The sequence below is a fragment of the Tamandua tetradactyla genome, chromosome 7 (assembly GCF_023851605.1).
Source record: "Tamandua tetradactyla isolate mTamTet1 chromosome 7, mTamTet1.pri, whole genome shotgun sequence".
Classification (NCBI taxonomy): Eukaryota; Metazoa; Chordata; class Mammalia; order Pilosa; family Myrmecophagidae; genus Tamandua; species Tamandua tetradactyla.
Window position 1 is genome coordinate 170,094,211 of NC_135333.1, and position 18,836 is coordinate 170,113,046.

Genomic DNA, 18,836 nt, shown 5'->3' on the forward strand with positions numbered 1-18,836 from the left:
CAGTTTCTGATTCCAGTGGTTCCTCTCTGAGCAACTTGGGGTACTGACTTGGCTACACTGGAGCAAACTCTGGATTCATCACTTACCTACCATTTGCCCTCTTCGTGTTTGAGCTTGCTTAGCATTTTTTGGGTTTGCTTAGCATATGGAAAGGCACAATGGCGATGTCTGCTGAGCTCTGGTTTCTAATGGCTCTCCGAGCATCTTGTTGTCTGCACTGCAAGCATTTCCAAATATCTGCATCTGTGTCACCTCTGAAGCGACTATGCTTTCTCCAAAATGTCTCCCCTTTTAAAGAACTCCAGTAAACTAATCAAGACCCACCCTGAATGGGCAGTCACATCTCCATCTAATCAAAAGGTCACATCCACAATTGGGTGGGTCACATCTCCGTGGAAACAGTCTAATAAAAGGTTCCACCCTAAAGAATAGGTCTACCCCCGCAAGATTGGATTAAGAAGAAAACACGGCTTTTCTGAGGTACATAACAGTTTCAAATTAGCACAACTATCTGTGCCAAGGACTGTGTGCTAACTTAATAGTGCTTTTATACTCAAGATTCTATTCAGAGTGGTTGGGAAAAAATGTTTGCTCTTTAATTAAACCTTTCCATTTTGAAAGGGACTCATCTGTTTTCAGATTCTTACCTAAAAATTAGACTGACACCTGCCCTTGGAATGATAAGACGGGGATTAAATAAAATAATGGAAGTGAGAGTGCTTTTTAAAGTTTAAAGTATTTTACACATTCAAGAGTTTAATATTCCAAAAAGTCAGCTACATGAAAATTTAATTTTAGAAAAATATATTTGTGATAATTGTAAGCTATATTTCATTTTTTTTCCATTTCAAATTTTATACTTTTTATTTCTGTCTAGGCAGCTACATGTTATGGATGAAACACATGTAATTAACCAAGTAAAAGAAGATGTATGCTATGTGTCTCAGGATTTTTATAGAGACATGGATATTGCAAAGTATGTACAATTGTAATCTGAGAATTGGGAGGTTGAAGCTTGGGTGATGTCACCTCTACTTAAAATATTTTTTATTTTCCAGGTTGAAAGGAGAAGAAAATACAGTAATGATAGACTATGTTTTGCCTGATTTCAGTACAATTAAAAAGGGCTTTTGTAAGGTAATTTTAAAAATCTTTAATGATATTTCTTCAAATGATCAGTCAGATGTGAAAAGCATCTCACATCTGGCTGGGATTGGCAGCTTTGTGGAGTGTGGTTCATGACTGCTTTCCTGGTGGCCATTTCTCCAGGCACAAGTGTGTAGAAAAATAAATTTCTCACTAAATTTACTTAGAAAAAGAACTCTCAGCCAAATGATAGCACTTGGGACAAATCTGTAGATAAATAGTATCGCTACTATGTTATAGTTGATATTTCTTTCTTTACTTAGGATTAATTTAAATCCAGTTAGAAGTTACTTATTTTCCTGTTGTGAAAAGTATTGATATAGCTGACTGTTTTGCTCAAGCAAATACCTTGCAAAGGGATGGCTTAAACAATGGGGATTTTTTGGTCACAGTGTTGAGGCTAAATGAAAGTTCAATCAAGGCCTCATCAAGGCAGTGCTTTTGTCCCCAGGACTGGCTTTCAGCTTCTGGGTGCTTCCTCTGTGGCTTTTCCTTCAGTGTCTGAATTTCATTCTGCTTTTAATGGATTCCCATAACAGGATTAGGGCCCATTCTGATTGGGTTGGGTCACCCTTTAACTGAAGTAACCACATCAAAAGGTCACACCCAAGGGAATGGGTTAAGTTTAATAACCTGTATTTCTGGAGCACATACAGCTCCAAACCATCACACTAATCCCAGGCCAGGTTTTACTCAAGTTTGATCTGATGTGTTCAGTTGGAAAGGGTAAAATCCAGTGTACTTTCTAAAGTGTTTGTAAGCAGTTTATCTTGGATGTCAAAATAATTTCTCCTTATCTCACTCAGCTCGTACAAACTGTCAGTTCTGTGTTCAGGTAAATATGAAGTTTGTCCCTTCTAGTTACTGGCTTGTTGAGGACTGTCAGGATGTTACAGATCTTTGGTTAGCAATATAAGCAACATTTGCAAAAGGAGATATTTATGATACTGTTCATTGCAATATACTTTAAAACAGTGAAAAATTGGGAACAACTTAAATGTCCACTAATAGAAGAAGATTAGTGTTATATTCATATCATAAAATAACAATCAGTAGTTAAACAAGAGCCACAGGATCAGCATGGATAACTCTGATAAATAATAGTATTTATATTAAAAGCAAGTTTCAGAAAGATATGTATAGTTTTACTCTAAAGCAGTGATTTATGTGGTAGTGGTTTGCTTTGTTATTGTTGAGGAATATATACATATGAAAGAAGTAAGAATATAACACTTAAAATTAAACACCAAATTAAAAAACAAAATAAAACACCAAATTAGAAAGGGTAATGGGAAGGAATATTAATCCATAAAGTTGCACCATTCTAGTTGGTGAGTACATGGGTCTTATATCATTATCTATACTTCATTGTATGCCTGAAATTTAAAAAAAAGAAGGGCTGTGTTATTGAGATGAAATACAAATCAGAATTCACAGTAGGCTACCTGGGGCCTTACAAAATTGCAGTCATCCTGCAACATCCTTAGAAACGGTTCCCCAAGGAAGGATCGAGGCTGGCTTTCAAAAATGGACACTGGACCAGATGAAGGCATCACATTGTCTGGGCATGAATCTGGGGGAGAGAAACTGCAGAAGCCTAAATGCTAGTTAGAATATGGAAAGCGTTTGTTTTTTTTTTTTTTTTCTGCTTTTTTTTAAGACAAGAAAACTGTCCCAGATATTTAGTCACGAAGCTTCTTTAATTAGGCACATTTGATCATCGTCTTGTGATGCCAGTGATATAACACACCTTGTGTAGAATTTATGATAGACACTCTTTAGAATTAATAGTGGCAAAGTAATCTGGGGTTCTACAGGGCTGGAGAATAAACCTGACCCATCATCAGCAGCCCTTAAAAAAAGTCTTCAATGTTCTTAGTTCCTGTCCCTGGAAATTCTGAGTCAATAAATTTGAAATGAGACCTGGTATGGTCTCCACTTAAAAAAAAAGGGGAAAGAAAATGACTTCCAGGTGATTGGATGGTCAGCTATGTTTCAAAATTACGAATCTTTCTCACTTCTAAGATGTGTTTCTCTCCTGCTTTGGAAATTACAAGCTCTCTGTTTATTTGGCATCATCTTCTAAATTCTGCCATTTTCTTCTTTGCCAAATTGTAAACCACTTCTCAAACAAGAATGAGCCAGTAGAGGTGATTGTTCCCCCAACTGACCATCTTTGGAGAAAAAAAGGCAAAAGCCACATAGATTGTTAGCAGCTATTCTCTTTCATTGGCCCTTGACCTTGAGAACAGCATCTGCTTAAAACAGCACCTCATTCAGGAGCTACCTGTTCTTAGTATAACACGCACGTGAGTGAGTGCACAGGGTGAGCAGGATTGGACTCCCAGGTCATGGACCCTTATAGCAAATGCTCATCTCAAAAATAATGGTTTAATCTTAACTTTTAATTAATATCATTTAATGTTAAAGTTGCACTTTATTCAAAATCCATATTTTAATCATTTTTAGGATTTACAAACCATTACATTTTGTGTATGTTAAGATTAGTCCTAAAATGTAATTATTTTGAGTTTCTTTAATAGTTTTATTCATTGATTAAATATTTTTATTATCTAAAATGCAACCCCTCTGATGAGCTGATAAATATTTATGAATTAGATAAGTAGCACTACATTAAATGAAAAGAATTTTATTTAGCCTTATTTGAGAGCTTTTATACTTAAAACATTGCTGAAATTTGGATTTTGATATTGTTTATTCAAAAATATTTTTAATATTTAGGAAAAAGTCAGAATCTTTATTTTCTGAGGCTAATGATAGTAATAACGAGGTCCATAATATCATTACTGATTACAACTGATAAAAAATACCAATTTTATTTCCTATCACAGAGATGATAACTGACCTAAATTGAGAAAATTCACATCGTAATTAGTGACCACCACTTTCTTCAGATCCTTGTCATTTAAGCTGACCATTTTGTTAATGGTGCTGGTATTTCGTGTATGAGGGCCGTGCAGTAGTGATGAGGACGTGCGTGGACTCAGGTAGCAGCTCCCAGACACTTGTAAACTCCTTTCCTTGTCTGTGTTTAAAACAGAGCAGAGACTGCTTGTGGGGCTGGACCCCATGGAAGGATGATGGCTCTCCGCTGCATTCGTCCAGGCTGCCTAGTTCTGGCCTTCTCCACCAGTTAGATCTTTGACTGGGTCAGTCACACGGTCTGTGAAACCAGGGCTGCGGTCTAGATAAGCTTTAATGCTTTGTCAACTGAAATTCTCAGCATCTGTATCTGTCTCGGGTTATTCTCGGTGTTGGCAAAATAAGTAGTATCCTTTAAACTCAAGCCAATATCAGTTTTTTATGAATTTGTAAATTTATAGGAACTATTCTCCATTCTGCCTGAGAAGGAATAATACTTCATCTGGGAAGGAAGATTTTCTTCACTTTGTCACTGTAGCAATAGTTTAATTGGAATAACAGTGATTTATACTTTTTCTTGTTATTCCCAGACTATTGTAAATATCGTGTAATTTTCAGGGAGTTTTTATTTTAAAATAATGTTTTGACCGTGGAATTCCCCAATAATAGAGACCTGAATCATTCATACCCAGGTCAAGAGCGGCAGTGTAGGGAGGACTGTTTTGTAAGTACTTCGGGTCTAGTATTAGGTGAATGACCTTGGCTGGGTCGTGTAAACTTGCTGAGCCTCAGTTGCATCATTGATTAAAGGAAATACGCCTGTCATACAGAGTTCTGTGAGAGTTCAGTGGGATAATGTATGTAAAATGCCTTGTACAATGAGTGCCTTACTGTTGGCTTACATGCCACTATTCAAGAATTTATTGAAACCTTACTATGTACAGTACAAGCTGCTGTGCTGGGAGTAGATATGTGATGGTGAAGCATATGGGGAATATTAGAGAACAGTGGCAGGGAGTCAGGAAAGCCTCTCTGAGTAAACTGAGACCTGATATATTAAATACTCTTTATATACATTGCTCTTTTTTGAAAATGCAGTTTTATTAAGATACATTCACACACCGTAGAGTCCATCCAAAGTATATAATCAGTGGCTCACAGTATCATCACATAGTTGTGCATTCATTACCACAGTCAATTTTAGAACATTTCAATACTCAAAAAAAAAAAGAAAACCCAAAACATCCTGTACACCCCTTATCTCCCCTGTCATTGCCCTTTAACAATTATTAAAATTGTAAATATTTCTTTGCATATATTTTCAATATCTTATATAAATAAGTATAAATTATACTTAAGAAATATATTGAGATATACTCTGTTCCAGGAAGAAAACTGCATTTATAGAATAAAATAAATGACTGTCCATACCTGAATGTAGTAAGTAGGAGCTGATGGTTCTTAGTAAAATTGAGAGGGACCATTATTTTAGCGACTAGTGTGTTGAAGGAGATTTTGTTTTCTGGCCTGTAAAGGAAGTGGCTCAGGATGGGTGGGCCAGTAGAAGACAAGTAACGAGACAATGTGAGTGGTGGTGGTTTGAAATTTGTGTGTGGTGTACGTGAGCCTCAAACACAGGTAGAATCACAAGGTCGTTTCAAAGATAAACTCTTTATATTTGCTTAAGCCATCTAGAAACTGATATTGTTAAAAGAAATTGAGTAAATATTAAAATAATGTAAAGGTGTGAGATTTTTGCCCAGTGTAAAGGAGGACTCCTGCTTTGCGAACAGAGCCTCGGGGACCCATAAGCATCCTGCGTAGGGAGTGAGTGGGTACTGGCAGGAACACAAGAAAAGCCAATGTTTTTACTTAGAATATGTTCTCTGTTCTCCAAAAACTAGAATCAATAAACTATTATAGGTAGATTATAAAATTCCCACTCCTCTCTTCTCTCTCTTCTTCCTTTCTCTGTGTAAAAAGCTGGATTATCTCTGTTCTCCAAAAACTAGAATCAATAAACTATTATAGGTAGATTATAAAATTCCCACTCCTCTCTTCTCTCTCTTCTTCCTTTCTCTGTGTAAAAAGCTGGATTATCCTTGGAGGCAAACCCTGATTAGAGGTGGTCATTCGTTATTTGTGTGACTTCAGCCATGCTTTTCTAAATTTCAGAATCCTGAAACCTCTAAGAACATGATTACAATATTAGTATGTATTACTACTTAAAATTAGTCATGTGAGCAGATAATGTAGCTTAAATTTTTTGTCTTATTTTTCCTTAAGCCAAGGGAAGAGATGGTGTTAAGTGGAAAATATAAATCTGGGGAACAGATTCTTCGCCTGGCCAATGAGAGATTTGCTGTTCCAGAAATACTATTTAATCCTTCTGATATAGGCATTCAAGAAATGGGAATTCCAGAAGCTATTGTCTATTCAATTCAGAACTTACCTGAAGGTACATAAATATTTACAATAAAATATTGAGGAATAGTAATAATTTTAAAAAATCATAAGTTTGAAAATAAATTATCTTTTCAGGTAAATGGAACCTATTTTTTATTTGCAGAGATTTCTGAATCCCATAGTGCAGTTTAATAATTTTTTATTGGTCCCAGGAACTATGGTCAATATAAATTTGAAGAAATTTGCCTTATCACGGGTATTAATTTGCCATGTATATTATGGAAGGTTTTAATTTGAACCAAATAAAAAACTTATAATTTAAGAATTTAATGGTTCTTAGCTTTGATGAGACTGGCTCATTCTCTGTTATATTTGGACTAACGTACAAGAAAAGTAATGAAACGGAAGGTGTGGTGCTTGCGAGTAACTTCTGGATTCTCCTGAAGCATGATTTTACTAAATAATGTTCTAGAGAATTGGAGTATTTGTATGTGTTCAAAGTGTTCTCCTGGTTCACTGGGAACAGCCCAGGCGTTGGAGAAGACATAGCACATGCACTGTGCTTTCCTCCCATTTGAAAAAAACGGATGTAAAAGAAAATCACACAATGCTGTTGCCTTGACATTATTCTTTCACAGCAATTTTCATATTAATTTCACATTTTTTATAAAGTTACCATCATAATATATACATTTTATATATATATTATGTTTAATATATATATTAAACTGCTTTAATTTCACATCATGTCATGAAACTCAGCGTCAGTATAAGGGGAATTTATACTTGATATAATTTATAATTTGTACTTGTTTTGGTGAACAGACGCATGAGATGTTAATGTACATGCTGATTTCTGATGGATTTCTCATTGGTACTTAGGCTTCTTTTTTTAAATAATGCACTCTTTTTTTTCTTAGAGAAGTGTGGGTTGTTCAGATTGTTCTGTCTGCAGAACAATCATGCAGAAAATAGAGAATTCCTATATACTACCCTATTCCTGCTCCCACTGGCGTGGCACATCTGTTACACATTTTTATAATTGGACTATGAACTGTAATCCGTGGTTTAACTTGCGGTTCACTGTTTGTGTAGTGCAGTTCCATGAAATTTTTTTTTAATTTTATTCTATTACCATATATATAGCACAAAATTTCCCCTTTTAACCACTTTCAAATATATGTTTCTGTACTATTAATTATGGTCTCAATATTATGCTACCAACACCACTACACAATACCAAAATATTTCCATTTTTCCAAATTGGAACTCTGTATATTTTTTTACTAAACTTTTGTCTTTTTTTTTCTTGGACAGGCACCAGAAATCAAACCCTGGTCTCCAGTATGGCAGGTGCAAATTCTGCCACTGGGCCACCGTCGCTCTGCCCACTCTGTATATTTTTTAAATACAATTTTAATTAAATATTTTCACACACTATACATACCAATCTGAAGTCTACAATCGATGGCTGACAAAATCATCACATAGTTGTGCATACATCACCTTCACCAATTTTAGAACATTTTCATTACTCCAGAAAAGAAATAAAAAGAAAACCCAAATCCTCCCATGCCTCTTATCCCCGTTGTTGACCCATAGTGTTGGTTTGGTACATTTGTTACTGTTGGTGAAAGACTATTAAGATACTGTTGTTAACTGTGGTCTGTACCAGTTAAGCATTAACTCCCTATTCCCAAGCCTCAACTTGGCACCTGGTAACCTGTTTTCTAGTTTCTGACTCTGGGAATTTGCTGCTTCTAATTAGGTCATATCAGTGAGCTCATAATATTTGTCCTTCTGTGTTTGGCTTGTTTCACTCAACGTGATTTTTTCAAGGTTTATCCATGTTGTCACATCTATCAGGATTTCAGTCCTTTTTACAGCTGAATAATACTACATTTTATGTATATGCCACATTTTGTTTATCCATTTTTCTGTTGGTGGACACTTGGGCTTCTCCCGTCTTTTGGCAGTTGTGAGTAATGCTGCTGTGAAGATCAATTGCAAGTATCTATTCAGGTTCCTGCTTTCGATTTTTTCTATACCTATAAGTGAGATTGCTGAATCCTGTTTGCTTCTTACCTAATCCTCTATGCCCCTCTTTCCAAAAAAATAAACAGATTTCCTATTTCCCTTATTCTTCTCTTCTTTTTTTTCCTTTTACAGAAATGCAGCCACATTTTTTTAAAAACATTGTTTTGACGGGTGGAAATTCCCTTTTCCCAGGATTTAGAGATCGGGTTTATTCAGAAGTTCGGTGTCTCACTCCAACAGATTATGATGTTTCTGTTGTACTGCCTGAAAAGTAAGTTTTGGCTTTTACAGAAATATCATGGAAGTCATTTTGTAGATAAGGTGCTCTGTCAGCAGACTTAAGTTGTAAGCCTTTTGGCAGGTTTATTTCATCTGTTGGATCCTCATTTTCCTTTTCTGTGAAATGGAAATGATAAATCTTACATTTTAGCAAATTAAATGGAACAAAGTATATAAACTGCCCACCATGATTGGTACATAATGGGTGCTTAGTTAACATAATAAGATCATTTCCATATAATAAATCAGTCACCATTCCTAAGAGATATGTACAGATGTATTTATTTGATTTATCTGAGACACGTCATTTCTTGACAGTTTCTGTCAAAAATATAAATTTAAGAATTGAACCATTAAGATATGTAATGTCAAGTCTTAAGTTGTTTTGTAATTTTTTTAATTCTAAAAGCTTTCTAATGAACTTTTCTATTTAGTCCTTTTTTTGAAATTCAGTTTTTATATCTACTCCCCATCCTGTTTTATGAGAAAAAGCAGTTACTATCATTTCTACTTTAAAGAAATTAAGGAAGAAGTTTAGAGCTGTAAGAAGGGCTAACAGGACATCCTGTTCAGCATTCTTACTTTGTAAATAAAGAAATGAGGGCCTGTGACCTGGCCAAGACATCAGGGTAGGTTATTCGCAGTGACCAAACTAAAACCCTGTTCTCTTTACCTTTAGTCAGGGGCTCTAATAAACATCCAAACAACCTGCCACTCATCTAGTGGCAGAGTTGCCAAGAAAGACCCCAAATACCTGACTCTTAATCCTGGATTTTTGTTTTAAAACTTATGTAGAATTTTTCACAATCACTAGTTAATTGAAGGCCTTCATCTCTATCACTTTCTTTTATAGCTCTCAGTTAAAAGAACAAACAGTTGTTAGTTATTGAAGTAACTGTATCAGGGTTAGTGTTCCTCTGTACACTTACACACTTACAGTTTTTTAAGTGTCAAGTATATTGGATTTTCATCCTGCATTCTGAGTGTAAATCATGCATACATTATAGGCCAAGGCGTCCATAGAAATAGTTTTTATTCTTTATTCAACAGATATTTACTGTGTACCTATCGCTTTTTAAAATCTTTTTTTAAAATATTAGAAAATGCAATACCTACATAAGGAAAACATTTATTGATTAATTTTTTCTTTACTGCTTTTCAAATTTGAAACAGAATTTGGGGGATAGTAACAGTAGAAATAGAGTTGAATCAGAGCATATACTGTTATCTTAGTTGTGGATTGAAAAACCAAATTTAATGTTTTTTGTACATAATTTTACTTATTGTGTGTGTCCTTCCATGTAATTGTTTATTGAATATTATCTTTTCTCAGTGTTTCACATATTGGCGGCAACACAGTGTAATGGCAAAAGTACAGACTGTGAAAACAGTTCAAGATTAAATCCTGGGCGGGCCACAATGGCTCAGCAGGCAGAGTTCTCGCCTGCCATGCCGGAGACCCGGGTTCAATTCCCAGTGCCTGTCCATGCAAAAAAAATAAAAGATTAAATCCTAGTTCCAGACTTAACATCTCTGAACCTCGTTTTCCTTATCTATAAAATGGAAGTTGTAACAGCTGTCTCGGGTTGCTGTGAGGACTAGTGAGATAATGTATCTTTGCCACATGTAGAATTTAGATTCAGTTCTGACAGTGTTTACCCTTGAGGGCATCTTTTGATATCTGTTTGTTTTCTTATGAGAAGTAAAAGGTCCATGTAGTCAGGGCCTGGAGGGGGAGAATGAAGCCTTGCGGTTTGTAGTGATGACTGAGGTCCTTTCTCTGTGAGCTTCCTCAGACAACTGATTATTTCCAGACCTTACGTGATTTCCTTTTAAATCTGATTGTGTAGAGAGTGCCAAATTTCAGTTTCTAATTACTGTTCAAGTATTTCAGTTCTGTAAACTCATCAGAGTTCATTTATTTTCAGCCCTATTACTTATTCCTGGGAAGGTGGAAAATTGATATCAGAGAATGATGATTTTGAAGATATGGTGGTAACAAGAGAAGATTATGAAGAAAATGGACATAGCATCTGTGAAGAAAAATTTGATATTTAAGAAACATTTCTGAATGAAAATCTTGACTGTTGGTGACTGAAAGTTTTAATTTATTTTTCTTAAGAGATTAGGGACCTGTGTTACCTTTCATTCTAAGATAAAGTCTCAACTTTGTGTAAATACTTTTGCTCCATGGCTCTGTTTCAAAGATGACCCACTGGGTTATTAGAGTAAACTGTAACTCAGCCCCTTTTTCATTAAGAGCTGGACTACCAATAACGATGCTTAAACTGTTGCTGAGAGTAGTTTAGCTATCATTAGAGGAAAGAAAGAATGCATTTTAAGATTGTCTTTATAGCTGAAAGCACAAACTTAACTGTCTTACTGGCTAGTTTTCCTTAGAAGATAGTTTTGTGCAACTATGACTAGTAATTGGGTAAGTGTTTTCAGGCTGATGTGATTTCAGTCTTTTAGAACTAAATATTTTATTTTAACAATTGTCACTCTTGTTTGTACATACTAAAGTTGGAGAGGGTAATATTATGTGTATGTGTTTATTTTTTACTAAGAGTAAAGGTAGAGACAAGTCAATTTATTAATGGGTTTCTGATCACTATTTTTTTGGCACTTACTGTCTCTATTACTTATTGCTGCATAACAAATCACCCCAAAATTTAGCAACTTAAAACAAGAAACACTTAACTCAGGCAGTTTCTGAAGAATGGTTTTGTTGGGTAGTTTTAACTCAGGATCTCTGAGGATCCATATCAGTAAAATGGATACCTTATACCTGTCTCTCTCACCACTTACCTCCAAATTTAAGTTTCATAAAGTGCATATGAATGGTGGACCATAAATCACATCTAAAATGCTGGCTACAAGGGAGCAGGAAAGTAGTTTAGGAAGACATGCTAGAAGGAAGTGGGAACAGATATTGAGCAAGAGAATCTAAAGTATCTAGTCAAACTAGCGTTCAAGCCTGGGGTAAAATAAAACATTTTGAATAGGCAAGGACTGAAAAGGACCACTCACAGATCTTCTGAAAGAATTGCTTAAGGATATAATCTTGTAATATGACAATGAACCTGAGAAAGGAGTAATAAGGAAACAGTAGGGAATAAACTAAGAAAACTTAAAAGTTCAATCTGAATAAATATACAGTGCTATGAAGTTAGCAATTGTAATTTAGAATTTTATAATTTGTACATGTCAATAAAATAAAACTTTTTTATATATAAATATGTATTCAATTTTTATGAAAATTTGAATTACCAGTTATAACACACAGATACTTTTTATTCTGATGTATCAGTCCTAAACTAGTTTAAAACAATGTTTAATGACAAGGAATCTTCATAGTCCTTGTTTGGAAATAAAATACACATTGACAAATAAAAATGAGGAGTAGCCTTATTGAAATATCTTATTTTTATTTTTATTTTTTTACATGGGCAGGCACCGGGAATCGAACCCAGGTCCCCTGGCATCGCAGGCAAGCATTCCTGCCTGGTGAGCCAGCATGGCCCACCCCTTTTTTTTTTTTATTTTTTATTAATTAAAAAAAATTACAAGAAAGAAATGCAAACATTCCCAACACATACGCTCAGCAATTTGCAATATCATCACGTAGTTGCATATTCATCATCATGATCATTTCCCAGAACATTTGCATCAATTCAGAAAAAGAAATAAAAAGACAACAGAAAAATAAAACAAACACACAAAAAAATTTTACACACCATATCCCTTACCCCTCCCTTTCATTGATCACTAGCATTTCAAACTAAATTTATTTTAACATTTGTTCCCCTATTATTTATTTTTATTCCATTTGTTCTACTCATCTGTTGACAAGGTAGATAAAAGGAGCATCAGACACAGGTTTTCACAATCACACAGTCACATTGTGAAAGCTATATCATTATACAATCATCATCAAGAAACATGGCTACGGGAACACAGCTCTACATTTTCAGGCAGTTCCCTCCAGCCTCTCCATTACATCTTGGATAACAAGGTGATATCTACTTAATGCATAAGAATAACCTCCAGGATAACCTCTCCACTCTGGAATCTCTCAGCCATTGACACTTTGTCTCATTTCACTCTTCCCCCTTTTGGTCGAGAAGGTTTTCTCAATCCCTTGATGCTGGGTCTCAGCTCATTCTAGAGTTTTTCTCAATCCCTTGATGGTGAATCTCAGCTCATTCTGGGATTTCTGTCCCACGTTGCCAGGAAGATCCAAACCCCTGGGAGTCATGTCCCACGTAGACGGGAACGGTGGTGAGTTTGCTTGCTGTGTTGGCTGGAGAGAGAGGCCACATCTGAGGAACAAAAGAGTTTCTCTTGGGGGTGACTCTTAGGCCTAATTTTAAGTAGGCTTGACCTATCCTTTGTGGGGTTAAGTTTCATATGAACAAACCCTAAGACTGGGGGCTCAGCCTATAGATTTGGTTGTCCACACTGCTTGTGAGAATATCAAGAATTCAACTTGGGGACATTGAGTTTTTCCCCATTCTCACCATTCTTTGCAAATACTTTGCAAATACTTCTCCACTCACTGATCAGATCACTCTGGGATTCATCAGGGCATCACCTGGACAAACCAACAAAATCTCATGTCCTACCCAAAGTTCCACGTACTTAAGGTGTTCAACCAACTATCTATATAAGTTATATTAGCAGACGCACCAGTCAAAATATAAATTTGTACAAAATTAACATTTTTGCTTTAGTCTCACACGTTTAAATTTTAAAATATTAATTACCATCTATTTTCAGCACCCTGCAATAATGACATTCCTTTGTTCTTCCTCATGCAAAAACATTTTTGAAATTTGTACATTTAGTCACTATCATTATACACTCTAGGCATTCATAGATTATACCATCTCAGTCTTTATCGTCTATCTCTTTGTGATTTCATTTATCCCCCCAGCCTTCCTCCCTCTATCATTCTCACATTCAGCTTCATTCAGTGTTTTAACATAATTGTATTACAGTTAGGTAATATTGTGCTGTCCATTTTTGAGTTTTTATATTCAGTCCTGTTGCACAGTCTGTATCCCTTCAGCTCCAATTACCCAATATCTTACCCTATTTCTATCTCCTGATGGTCTCTGTTACCAACGAAATATTCCAAGTTTATTCACTAATGTCTGTTCATATCACTGAGACCATACAGTATTTGTCCTTTTGTTTCTGGCTAATCACACTCAGCATACTGTCCTTAAGGTCCATTCATGTTGTTACATACTTCATAACTGTATTCTGTCTTACAACTGCATAATATTCCATCTATGTATATGCCTCAGTTTGTTTAGTCACTCGTCTGTTGATGGACATTTTGGCTGCTTCCACCTCTTGGTAATTATAAATAATGCTGCTATAAACATTGGTGTGCAAATGTCTGTTTGTGTCCTTACCCTCATGTTCTTTGAGTAGAGACAGCATATAGATGGGTCCTGTTTTTTAATCCATTCTGCCAGACTATGTCTTTTGATTGGGGAGTTTAATCCATTAACATTCAGTGTTATTACTGCATAGGTAGTACTTTCTTCTACCATTTTACCTTCTGGATTTTATATGTCATATCTAATTTTCCTTCTTTTTACCTTTACTCATAGTCTTCCTTTCTACACTCTTCTCCACACCTCTCTCTTCTGTCTTTGTATCTGTCTCTAGTGCTCCCTTTAGAATTTCTTGCAGAGCTGGTCTCTTGGTCACAAATTCTCTCAGTGATTTTTTGTCTGAAAATGTTTTAATTTCTCCCTCATTTTTGAAAGACAATTTTGCTGGAAGCAGAATTCTTGGTTGGCAGTTTTTCTCTTTTAATAATTTAAATATATCATCCCACTGTTCTTGCCTCCATGGTTTCTGCTGAGAGATCTATGCATGGACTTATTGGGCTTCTCTTGTATGTGATGGGTAGCTTTTATCTTGCTGCTTTCAAGATTCTCTCTTTCTCTTTGACCTCTGACATTCTGATTAGTAAATGTCTTGGAAAATATCTATTTGGATCTATTCTCTTTGGGGTATGCTGCACTTCTTGGATCTGTAAATTTAAGTCTTTCATAAGAGTTGGGAAATTTTCAGTGATAATTTCCTCCATTAATTTTTCTCCTCCTTTTCCCTTCTTGTCTCCTTCTGGGATACCCACAACAGGTATATTTGTGCGCTTCATATTGTCTTTCAATTTCCTGAGTCCCTGCTCATATTTTTCCATTTTTTTCCCTATATTTTCTTTTTCTTGCCAGATTTCAGATGTTCTGTCCTCCAGTTCACTAATCCTATGTTCTGTCTCTCGAAATCTGCCATTGTAGGTTTCCATTGTTTTTTCATCTCTTCTACCTTGCCTTTCATTCCCATAAGTTCTGTGATTTATTTTTTCAGACTTTCAGTTTCTTCATTTTGTTCTTTCCTTGCCTTCTTTATATCCTCCCTCAATTCATTGATTTGGTTTTTGATGAGGTTTTCCATGTCTGTTCGTACATTCTGAATTGATTGTTTCAGCTCCTGTATGTCATCTGAATTTTTGGTTTGTTCCTTTGACTGGGCCATATCTTTGATTTTCCTAGTGTGATATGTTATTTTTTGCGGGCATCTAGGCATTTAATTTACCTTAATTAGTTAATTCTGGAGATTGCTTTCACTTCTTTTCTCTAGGATTTTCTTGTTGGATGAATTTGTTGTCTATCTGTTCTTTGACATTCCATTCAGCTTTATCTGGACCTTTAGCTTAAGTTTTGTTTAACAGAGGAGAATTTTTCAGTTCTTGTGTTCTTGTTTCTTGCCCTGCTTGTGTGGTGCCTTTCCCCCACACACACTTAGGAGAGTCTACTTAGATATTATAGACCCCAGCCAGGTTTTCCCATACCAAACTGGCCTCCTATCAGGAGGAAAGAGTCACTGCATCGGTTTTTCCTGAGGTTGAGACCAGGCAGGTCGAAAGACTTTCCTGTGAAGTGTCTGGACTCTGTTTTTTTTTTATCCTGCCCAGTAAGTGGTGCTTGTCTGCCTGCAGGTCCCACCAGCATAAGATGATGCGGTACCTTTAACTTTGGCAGACTGTCCCTGCTGGGGATGTGGTGGAGACAGAGGAGAGGTTGTAGGCTGGTTTTAATGGCTTGAAATTACCAAGCCCTGGGGTCTGAATTGCTTGAGGGAGGGATTCCACCTGGGTGGGGCTTCACCCCTCCCCTGGGGAAGGCACAGTCTCCAGATAAGCCCCCAAAGGAGCTCACTTCTGCCTATGCCTGGGGCAGTTGCAGCCTGAGAACTCCTGCTTCTGTATCCAGAGGAAGTCAAGCCTTTGTAGAAACATAGCCACAAAAACCTCTGTTTCCTTCTTTTTTCCCCCCTTTTTCTGTCAGTCCTGCCCCCTTGGTGCCAGGGCAAAAATGAGCAACCTCCGCTTTGATCAGGTTCACCTGAGCTGGGGGCCTATTTTTAGTAGTCAGAATTTGTGAATTAATTCCACAATTGGCGTTTGATTGTGCCCAGTCCCTGCTGCTGGTAAAGTCCTTTCCTTTCCCCTCTGGGAAGCAGCCTGTGGGGGAGGGGCACTGGCCGCCACAGCTTGGGGAGCTCACGTTTCTGGGTGGGCTCACAGCTGGTCCAGCTGGTCCAGACTGGGGTACATTGTGTGTCTGGTCACTGATGTGGCCCCAGGAGCTGTTCTGTACTGTTACTGGTTATTTAGTAGTTGTTTTGGAGGATGAACTAAAATGTGTACATTGTTAAGCCGCCATCTTGACCCGGAAGCCAATATCTTCTTTTTCAAAGAATCAATTTCAGCATTTTATTACTTTTTTTGTTCCTGATTTGCTAATGGTTCATTTTTAGCATCCTAGACCCATCTTTAAAACACTTAATTTTGTTCTGCATCTAAGGTTTAGAAATTAGGAAAATGTCTAATATATATTCATTGATACTTTGAAAGTACCAAATTCTTATTAAAGGTAAATGGTTTCATATTTTTGGCTTAAGGAAAAATGCTAGTACAAATTTGAGTTCATGAATAGTTGTGTAATTAAAAGAGTTCTCTCTATATATAGGTTGATTGACAGAATTTGTAAAACATTTGATTTATATGCCTTCAGAACAACCCCAGGGAATGATTAAATTTCAGAATTTGGGGTGTCCGGGTGGTTCAGTAGTAGAATACCTGCCTGCCATGCAGGAGACCTGGGTTTGATTCCTGGTTGATATATCCCAAAAAAAATAAAAATGAAAATTTCAGATTTTCAGGTTCCCCTCAGTCAATTGATTGAGTAAGTCTAGAAGGGCTTTATTGCCTAACAAGCACTCCAGCTGGTTCTGCTGCAGGTAGCCCCATGACCCACTCTGAGAAACAATGGCCTAGGGTGTGATGGAAGATGACACATATTATAATGGCCTGTCCTGTGACAATGTATGCATGTAATTTAATCCTAAATCTAACAATCAGATACTAGCTCCATTTTAGCAATGAGAAATGTGACACGCAAAAGGATGAATAGCACACGGCTCAAGGTCACATTAGTTAGTGGAGTTGTGATTGAAACATAGGTGTGTCTAATTCTCAAGTTTATGCTTTACCATTACTTCGATTTAGATATTTGCAGGTACCTCACACTAAGCATATCAAAATTAAATTCATTATTGCACACTCTCTTGACTGACTCTCCTGCTTGTTTCTACCTCAACCAGCTGTTCTTGCATTCCTTCTCTCAGTTAATGGATTCCGAGAAACTCAGGAGAGGCTTGTGAGAAGATGGTGGAGTAGGAAGCTCTAGAATTCAGTCCTCCCACCAGAACAACCACTAAGCAGGCAGGAACTTTCTGAAATGACTACTTTAAAATCTGGAGGTCAGTAGAACACTTTAAGGCATCAAGGGAAGAGCTGGTAGAAGTGGTGAGTTATGGTAAAGACTAGTATTGCTTTCTCTGTGCAGTGGTTATCAGTGACTACCACCCACTCTCATAGCCGACTGCTGCCTGGCTAGCTCACAGGTGGTAGAAAGGAACAAAAAAATCCAATTCCTCAAGACCAGGGGTAGGCAGGACCCACTGCTAGTCATGACTTTTAATTAGAAACTTCAGATTACCAACTTCAAGCCACAGGGGCGGACTTCCGGAGAAGATGGCGGCTTAGTAAGACGCGCGGGTCTTAGTTCCTCCTCCAGAAAAGCAACTAAAGAAACAGAAACAATACGAAACAGCTCCCGGAGCCACGAAAGAGACCAAAAAGACAGCATACCCCATTCTGGAATGGCCGAACGGGCAGGGAGAATCCGCTGCGGTGAGATACCCGAGGGGCGCGCGTTTTCCCGGCTGGGGCCGCTGGCGACTGGGGTCCCCTCCACGCACGTGGCTCCCCAGTCTGACTGGGAACGTTGGATAGCGAGGCCCTCCCGCCACGCTTGGCGTCTTGGGCCAGCTGGGCAATTTGGACCGGCACTCCCCCAAGCCGCAGTTGGCGACCCACCCCCTCCACGCGCGGTTTCCCGGGCCGACTGCGAGATTCGGATTGGCAAGTTAAAGGAACCACAGCATCTTTTACTGGTGGGCCCCGCAGACAGACGAGCGCCACGAGCGCCACCTACTGGGCAGGAAAAGAAAAACAGCCCAGAGATTTCACAGAAAAACCTTTCAACCAGCCGGGTCCCACACCCAGGGAAATCTGATCAAATGCCCAGATACCAGGAGAAAATAATGGATGACGCTTGGAAAATTGAAGATATGGCCTAGTCAAAGGAACAAACCAATAGTTCAAATGAGATACAGGAGCTAAGACAACTAATGCTGAATATACGAACAGAAATGGAAAAACTCTTCAAAAACCAAATCAATAAATTGAGGGAGGACATGAAGAAGACATGGGCTGAACAAAAAGAAGAAATAGAAAATCTGAAAAAACAAATCACAGAATTTATGGGAGTGAAGGACAAAGAAGAAAAAATGGAAAAAACAATGGATACCTACAATGGTAGATCTAAAGAGACAGAAGCTACAATTAGTGAACTGGAGGATGGAACATCTGAATTCCAAAAAGAAACAGAAACTATAGGGAAAAGAATGGAAAAACTTGAGCAGGGGATCAGGGA

General features: G+C 37.2%; 1 protein-coding gene across 4 annotated transcripts in view; it reads left to right on the top strand.

Moving 5' to 3' along the window:
* The window catches only part of ACTR6 (actin related protein 6), a 29,963-nt gene extending 17,829 nt beyond the window's left edge, over window positions 1–12,134 (top strand). Inside the window, exons 7-11 of one of the 4 annotated variants that reach the window (XM_077111754.1) lie at window positions 878–976; window positions 1,059–1,137; window positions 6,316–6,487; window positions 8,605–8,743; window positions 10,085–10,651. In XM_077111754.1, coding sequence (XP_076967869.1) covers window positions 878–976; window positions 1,059–1,137; window positions 6,316–6,487; window positions 8,605–8,743; window positions 10,085–10,115 — 520 coding nt within the window. In that variant the 3' untranslated portion in view covers window positions 10,116–10,651. Of the gene's footprint in view, window positions 1–877; window positions 977–1,058; window positions 1,138–6,315; window positions 6,488–8,604; window positions 8,744–10,084; window positions 10,652–10,679 lie in introns of those variants that run through there. The other 3 variants (XM_077111751.1, XM_077111752.1, XM_077111755.1) reach the window with 3 other exon arrangements.
* Window positions 12,135–18,836: the final 6,702 nt, after the last annotated feature.